The sequence below is a fragment of the Dermacentor silvarum genome, chromosome 3 (assembly GCF_013339745.2).
Source record: "Dermacentor silvarum isolate Dsil-2018 chromosome 3, BIME_Dsil_1.4, whole genome shotgun sequence".
NCBI classification, from domain to species: domain Eukaryota; kingdom Metazoa; phylum Arthropoda; class Arachnida; order Ixodida; family Ixodidae; genus Dermacentor; species Dermacentor silvarum.
The window spans coordinates 38840178-38848621 of NC_051156.1; the positions used below are offsets into that span (position 1 = coordinate 38840178).

The following is an 8444-nucleotide window of genomic DNA, read 5'->3' on the forward strand; positions in this document are numbered from 1 at the left end:
TTTTCGTCACTTCAGCCTGTACTCCCTGTCCGGAACCTCGCGCTTCGGCTCTGCATCTCCTTTCTCATTGCCTGGCAGATCCTACCCCGCGGAGCCTAGAGCACCTGAAGACTTGGGAGGACTGGCAGACCCTGCTCCGCTCCGGAGACCCGGTCGTGAAGACCATGGCAACTGACCGGCCTGCCAGCGTTATGGACCGGACAAACATAAACGCTTAAGTGCCATGGGGTCGTGTGGGGGCCCTGCAGCCTGCGTGCTCCAAACCCCTTAGTCTCTATAATAAAGTTTTTATTATGATGATGATGCGCAAGTTAGCAACAGCCAGGTGCGCCGATGTCGTCATCCGCAGCGCCGATCAAATATTTTTATCTAGGGCATTCATCATCCGCTGTGACAGCTGCGCCGCTGACCTCATTCTTGGCGCTGTGCCAACTTTTATCACTGAGTTTCATACACCTGCATCGCAAATCTTCAAAGTGGGGGCCTATACGTTCAGGCGTAAAAAAAAGACAGGTCCATACATGAGTACACTAACTAAACTCTTCGGTGCGACTCTGAACTTCACCCGGACAGCACCGACACGACGTATTGCTTCTATGTTGGTAGTAGAATTAGGAGTTGCCTTTACGAGAGCTTACTTAACATACTGTTCCTGGCGGCAAAGCAGGACAAGAAGTAGAACAGAAAAAATGAGACACACTGATAGTTTAGTAAGACTAAGCACCAACTTGCACAAGAGCAAGCTTTTTTTAGAGTATCATTAAGAGATTTTCTTCAGCATTACTTGGAATGGCTGGCGCTGCTACACCTGATGTGTGCAGCTGTGAAGAGAAAATCGACCATTTTTTGTTCTACTGTCCTCGATTCGATATACAAAGGCAGTCAATGTCTAATGCATTACGGCTACTAGACAATCGTCTGCTGTTCGTGCAGACAATGCTTCAACCCGGTCACCACCTGTCATTGGCCCCAAAGGCAGTGAATGCACTTTCACGCTTTTTGAAATGACTGGCTTGCGTGAGCGCCTTTAACTGCAGGGTGTTTTCTCACGGAACTGGACAGCCTTCTCTTTCTCATCCGTCTATTCACTTCCCCATAACAGGGTAGCCAACCAGACGTTTTATTGGCCAAGAACCTGGACTTCTCATTTTTGTTTATGTCTCTGTTGTAGTGATGAAGACCCATCGTGTATAAACGGCGAAACTTACAAGGGAGTGAGATAGGCTAATGAAATTACCCAAAGTATTAGGGGGGGGGGGGTTCTGCCAATTCACCTTGGACCCTCGCTCGCTGAGGTAACTTATCAACTGAATCGAACGGCATCGGATATGCTTGTTGTGCTGGCACAAAATAATTTGCAGTTTCAGTCCTGTTTTTAGCCATTGATTGCATAAATGTGTGCCGTGATGCCGGTATTCTAATATCTTACTGATTAGCAGCGACTGTAAGATGACCATTTTTGTACACTATACGGGCGGTCCACGTCAGCATGTGCAGCCAGAGAAGCGTCATTCAACCGGCAGTAAACAGCCCGAAAAACACAGCGACGAAAAGCAACCAGACGGGACAAGCTAGGTAACCTCACTCAACGCTGCGAAATGCTATCATTCGGCTGTTAAATATAGGCCAACCCTTTCAATAGCATGCCATCGACCGAGTCTTGGACACGGTGAAATGAAAAATAATAAAGAAAAGAAAATAAATACATGCGGCTGCCCTTTGAAAATCTCTGGTAAAGCCGGGCAACATCTTTTTTTCTCTTTTTTTTTTCAAGCGTAAAACAAGTCTGCCTTAGAATAACAGAATACCTAGCTACGTTTAACAATACAGCTCACCGGTATTGTCTTGAACTCGGTTAACGAAGAACCGCAGCAGACCAAGCGAAGTCATGTGTACTGAAGTTGTTTTTTCTTTTTCTTGCTTTTGTCTTTCCATTCATTTTTTTTGCCTTGATATAACTCTCGACATCAGGCGAGATTCAAAAAGATAAAGTCCGTGCGGCACGTGGTGGAATTTACGGGAACTAAATGCTAATGTCCGGTGAAGCAGGTTCTGGAAGCTCCATCGCTAATAATGTTCGCTATAAGTTTGGCAAGATCGGAGGCGAACCTTGTGTCAGGTTTAGGCAACTCCACGCTGTATTTGGGTGCACCAGACATGTGAAACATTGTGTACTCTGCATGCGCTCTAAAGCTGTACTCTAATAATTCAGTGAGTTCAACAGCAATGACAACTGACGATGCATTTTTGTTCATAGCACCTCTGTGTGATTGAAGACGGAACACAAACTCTAATGTTTCCCTGTGTAGAAGACTGTACCGCAATATCGGCACAACTTTCTCCATGCTGGGTGAATGGGTGATGTTTTGCGCTTCCAGAAAGCTATAAACAAAAACCCGAGCACGAAAAAACAAAACAAGAACACACGCATTTCCGAAAGATGTCGCTTTCGCGAGCTCATTAGCGTCAAGAGCGCACCGGAACACGAGAGATTATTCAGCCTATGAGGTCTCAGCAATCTCCCGTCCCCCAGCGAAGCGCTCAGGTTTGCTGGAGGCTTGGTACCACGGGAAGTTGTCGCCGACGAGAGGGAGGCCTTGTTTACCAGAGCAGGGAAGTGGCTCTTGTTTGCCGACGACGCTATTTCCTTCGCTCCCTACGACGACCGGATGAAGTTCGCGCTCTGGCCTAATCACCGGGAAGGGAACGTGTAAATCCTTTGCGCTCCGATAACTTCTTCGAGGGTTAGGCAGTGCGACGTTGAACTGCGTAGTGCAGCTGCTCAGACAATCGTGGGCTAATGTTTTTTCTCCACTTCAACCACTTTGCATCGGTGTTCGCTGAAGGCATTCAAAAAGAAAATCAAATCGCACACGCAGCAGACCTCTTGGGATAGAAGAGAGAGACAAATAATATTGAACTTGTTAAATTCGCTTTAACTGGAACTATTTCGCTTGGCGGCAACAACGCATATAGAAACAAACGTTCTGCAAAGCTTTCAGTCAATCAATCAATCAATTTATTTGGCATTCATTACAGCATCTGCACGTAACGAACGCGAGGACAAGAAGAAAAATATGCTAATAGCAGCTTTACATGGTTGCCTCTATGCTTGGCAGCAAAAAAAAAAAACATAAAACATTGCATAAGTACACATGTTTTAGTTAGCATGTATACCAATTTGGCGTAACTAAAGTAAATACAAAACCAGGATATAGAGTGCAAAGAAAAAATACATCGAAAAGTATATCTCAATTACAAGGTACGCACATTGTTTTAACAAAAGGCATTGCCTCGCAACAAAATATAAACAATGTGATAATTTTGCACAAGGAAGGCAGGAAAATACAAAATTTAGTATAATGAAAAATACATGAATTGTTTTATAATTAAGTGCAGGTTTTATATAGATTACGAGGATGGTCCTATATATAGTAAATGGTAATTTTATTATACGAAACAACATAACTATGCAAGTGTACAATAATGTAGACGTGCGATATAACCTATATCTCAAAAACCCAAAGAAAACTCAAACGGTTCAAAAGCGAGCGCACTACAGGCAATCAGTCATGGTACCTTTTACACAAAAAACACATGTTATTGTTTCGAAGGGAGGTGTTCCATAACATACTGCTTTATTGCAGTCCTTGAAGCTTTCTTTATGTCAATGCCACTCCTTTCTATTTTATTGAGCAAGCTTGGTATAATATAATAATATAGGAAAGTAGTGTTGCTATCAACCAAATAACAGGAATTTTTCGTGTAACATCAAGTACAACATATCACGTAGCCTAGGATTGCGCTACGCTAATTAGATTTATTCGAAAGCAGTGCACCGTTCCTTTAAGGTAGAAGCCCCCCAAAATAATATTAAATGACCCGCGGCCAATTTTTCCTTTTTTTTTACTGCTCGTGCCTGCCAGGAGTATAGGTCGACCCACTGGCGCTAAGACATGTCTAAGTGACGGCACACTCATAAGTGCGTTTGAAATTGTTGAGAGTGCCAAAATGGGTTTTCACCGGGCACTTGCTTAGAACTCAACGAACAAGAGAACAAAGAAAGCATAGGTGATACCAAAAAGAAAGCATCAAGGTGCAATGAGCAATTCGCTCTGCGAGTGTCCCAACACAGAGAAGTTTCTTACACGATTTAGCAGAACGAAGCTCTCTTGGCCAATTCAGAGAGTTATCTTTCCTGAATGTCTGGAAACAAGCTTTACATGACATATAAAAAGATTCACATGCATCAGAAGAAGGATAAGTGGGCTGTTCGGCACGCGAGACATTAAAGCCGGTGGTTATAACACACGTTCACTGAAAGAAAGTATGTAGTAGCTAGCTTTAGACATCACTCACCTCATAGTGAAACTAGTGTTGTCATCTTGCTCGGCCAAATATTCTGTTAACTACAAGACGAAAGACGAAGAACATGAAAGCCACAAGAAAAGCGACAAGCCGCTTGTGTTAGGTAATCCTGGATGGGGGTGGCGAGGGGGGCTCATGTGTACAGAGAAGAGAAACACAAGATACAAGCACTTTTTGTTTTTTGAGTCCCTGGGAAAGTCCCTTTTTCCCTACGTGCAATTCAAAGCTGTCAATATTTTATTGCGATAGCAATTATATGGACACACCAAGCGGATTTCTGCCATCGGCGTCGTCGTCGCCGTGAGGTTCCGTATAAAGTCTAAGGGGTTTAACATCGTTGCCGCGCGCCGTGTGCTGAATGTGCAAGTGAAAGCGCGCGTGCCTCGCGCGCTTTCACGGAGAGCGAACGCATGGCGGGGGGCAAACGCGACATCTTCCGTCGTGGAAAAGGCAATGCGGGGATGGGAGAGAGGGAGGGGAGGTGACGGTTTAGCTGCCTCACCAAACGCGTATCTTGCGACCGGGCGCAAGGGAAACTGGCTACTCAATCTCCCAGGCAAAAGTGGAAAGCGGGAAGGCAACGCTTCTACTTTGCCAGCAACTGCGTACTTGTACTTGGCGCAGCGACGGGCTGTCGCGCCCACCGTATCTTGAAAGCGGTCTCCACACGGCTCGTGCCTTTGTATGCGCTGTGCTTTCGCCGCTCAGTTTCCGTTGAAGCGATTGACCGCGCGAACCTTCGCTCGCTGCTGCTCACGCCAGCGGTACGACAATGGTTTTCTGCAGTCATCGAGTGTGATCTGTTCAGGTTTCCTTGTGCGACCTGACACCATGGGCCCGTATTCTGAAACGTTCGCCTAGGCGAAATTTCTCTTTTCGCCTTTCCTGGCGCGCGCTGATTGGCTGGTTGACCAAACCGGAAAAGAAGTCGCGCCACCTAGCAGTTCCGGTGTACGTCACTTTGACGTCACGGTGTCAGTGGTTGCTCTCGACATGCACTGAATAAACGAACACGTCGTTTGGTTGGTGGTGAAGCGTAGCAGAGAGACAAGAAAGGCGGTGGTCGTGGTAGTTTGTAGTTGCTGTTTTCATGGCGGCTTTGCGCGTTGGTGTTTGTTGACTGTTGTGTTGCCTTGTGTGTCGCCTTGTGAAAGTGCAAGTGTCGGTGGCAGCGTTTTTGGAGCAGCGGCAGCATGAACAGCAGGTTGGTCGCGTGGTTCGTCGCACGCCGGCGGGAACGATCTACCCGCCCCTGCCGTGACCCGTTCGCCATGAGGGGAGACGTTTTTCGGCGGCATTTCCGCATGACGAAGAGCTCCGTGCGGCTGCTTTGCAGTGAGCTTGCAGACCATCTGGAGCCCCTGACCGCGGGAGGCCTGAGCGTTGAGGACCAAGTTCTCTGCGCGCTCAGGTTCTTTGCGACAGGAAGTTTCCAGTTGTCAATCGGCAGCGAGGCGACTATTGACATGTCGCAGGCTTCTGTGAGCCGCTGCATAGCGAGAGTCGCGCATGCCATTGCTGTCGTGGGGAAGGAGCGAGGATGGGTGGCCTTTCCACGCACCTCAAGCGACCGAGCAGCCATCAAGCAAGGTTTCTTGCAACACGGCCGGCTTGGAGGTGTAATTGGATGCGTCGATGGCACATTCGTCGCTATTGTTGCCCCGAGGCTCCCTCCTGCACAGAAGGCACCCTACTGGTCCCGGAAGGGCTATTACGCCCTCAATACAATGGTGGTAAGTTGTAAACGAAACTGCACTGATAATGGAGCAACGTTTGATGCACAGCCATTTGCATCACAGTCACACTGTTTTCTGTAATGTGTTTCCCAGGTGTGCGACTCGGACTTGAGGGTGAGGTACATTGATCCGCGGTTCGCTGGCTCATGCCACGACGCGCACGTGTGGCGACACTCGCTGCTTCGCAGGCGCATCGTGAGTGGCCGCATTGTCGTGCAAGACGGGGAGTACCTGTTGGGTGAGTAGTAAGAGCTCTGAAAAGAAATGAGTACGTGGTGCATGTGCGTGTAGTCCTTGTATCCCCCTGAGAGTCGAACACATGTGCGTGATGTAATCGCTTGTCAAGGTGGTTTTCATTGTGTTCTGTTGTACGACGAACCTATAGAAAATGCAGTAAAATGTAATCGTCATCACGGTCACATGGGAAAAAGTGCTTCTGCATGTACGAGCACATCTCGTCGTGATTACTGTAGTAAAAATTGCATTTCATGGCTTGAACGCACTGAGGGAGGCGGACCCACTTGCAGCACATTGCCGTGCTACTGATGCGTCCGGTATTCTCCGGCAATCGAGGCGATTTCGAGATGCACAAGGCTGTTTTCGGCATGTCTGGGACCACACAGGCGCCCATATAAATGGATTGAACATTTCCGCAAAAGCGAATAATAGGAATAAGAGTGAAGCACTTCTTTACAGTTACACATGAACTGTGCTCGATACTTAGGATCAATATTTATCTAGTATTTTGCATGTGAATATATGAATAATGTAGAAGGTAATGTGCAATGGGTCTTACCTTGTGCAATGGGGCTTAGGTGAATAAGCCAGAAATAGTATGACCACTACTTATTTGTGCAGGTGACAGTGCGTATCCACTTGAGCCGTGGCTCATGACGCCTGTACCAGGCCACCCTGCCCTCAACACACCGGAAGGGCGGTTCAACACTGCCCACGCCTCCACAAGGTCAGCGGTGGAGCGCTGCATCGGCGTTATGAAGAGCCGTTTCCGATGCCTGCAGCGTCACCGCGCCTTGCACTATGGTCCCAGAAAAGCGGGTTCAATTGTGGCGGCGTGTGCGGCACTTCACAATCTGTGCATTCACGAAGGTGAGCCATACCCGAGCCATTTGTACCACCACCACGATGACGATGGCAATGACGACGATAGCAATGACGACGATGACGACGACGACGATGGCGACGACGCTGATGGCGACGACGCTGATGCCGACAACGATGGCGACGATGATGGTGATCACTCACTTGGCTCCACAGGCACAACGACGCAGACTGCATCACCGCAACGAAGGCGGGCCCTGTTCTTGCGTGGCAGGTCAGTACGCGCAAGGCAGATTGCTATGCTCTCTGTCGCTCGCAGCAGGCCCCTGCAGCATATCCAGCGAGCTGTTTGGCAGGCACGTCGCCTTCAACACTAGGCAGTCGGTCGCAGTTTGCTGAGAAGCGATTTGCGACATGCAGGTTTTGCGGCTCCTCCCATGTGCTCCTTCACTAGAAGTGCTGACACTTGCCGCCTTGTGCTTGCGCACTACTTGTGCTCTTTCGTGCGAGGGGATCACTGCTTGTCGCTGCCACCTGATGACACTTGCCGCCTTGTGCTTCCCCACTGCGTGTGCTGTTTCGTGCGAGGTGATGACTGCTTGGTGCTGCCACCTGATGACACTTGCCACCTTGTGCTTCCCCACTGCGTGTGCTGTTTCGTGCGAGGTGATGACTGCTTGTTGCTGCCACCTGATGACACTTGCCGCCTTGTGCTTGCGCACTGCTTGTGCTGTTTCGTGCGAGGTGATGACTGCTTGTTGCTGCCACCTGATGACACTTGCCGCCTTGTGCTTTCGCACTGCGTGTGCTGTTTCGTGGAGGTGATGACGTGTGCTGCAATGATGGTTTCGTGCGAGGTGATGACTGCTTGTTGCTGCCACCTGATGACACTTGCCGCCTTGTGCTTCCCCACTGCGTGTGCTGTTTCGTGCGAGGTGATCACTGCTTGTTGCTGCCACCTGATGACACTTGCCGCCTTGTGCTTCCCCACTGCGTGTGCTGTTTCGTTCGAGGTGATCACTGCTTGTTGCTGCCACCTGATGACACTTGCCGCCTTGTGCTTCCCCACTGCGTGTGCTGTTTCGTTCGAGGTGATCACTGCTTGTTGCTGCCACCTGATGACACTTGCCGCCTTGTGCTTCCCCACTGCGTGTGCTGTTTCGTGCGAGGTGATCACTGCTTGTTGCTGCCACCTGATGACACTTGCCGCCTTGTGCTTCCCCACTGCGTGTGCTGTTTCGTGCGAGGTGATCACTGCTTGTTGCTGCCACCTGATGACAC

The 8444-nt window shown here is 48.9% G+C and overlaps 1 protein-coding gene across 1 annotated transcript; it reads left to right on the forward strand.

Annotated features, from left to right (window-relative positions):
• Positions 1–5279: 5279 nt before the first annotated feature.
• LOC125944213 (putative nuclease HARBI1) lies at positions 5280–7540 on the forward strand. The gene is made up of 4 exons (XM_049664534.1): positions 5280–6101; positions 6198–6342; positions 6963–7437; positions 7483–7540. The coding sequence occupies exons 1-4, from the start codon at positions 5562–5564 to the stop codon at positions 7538–7540; spliced, it is 1218 nt and encodes a 405-aa protein (XP_049520491.1). The 5' UTR covers positions 5280–5561.
• The last annotated feature ends 904 nt before the right edge of the window (positions 7541–8444 follow it).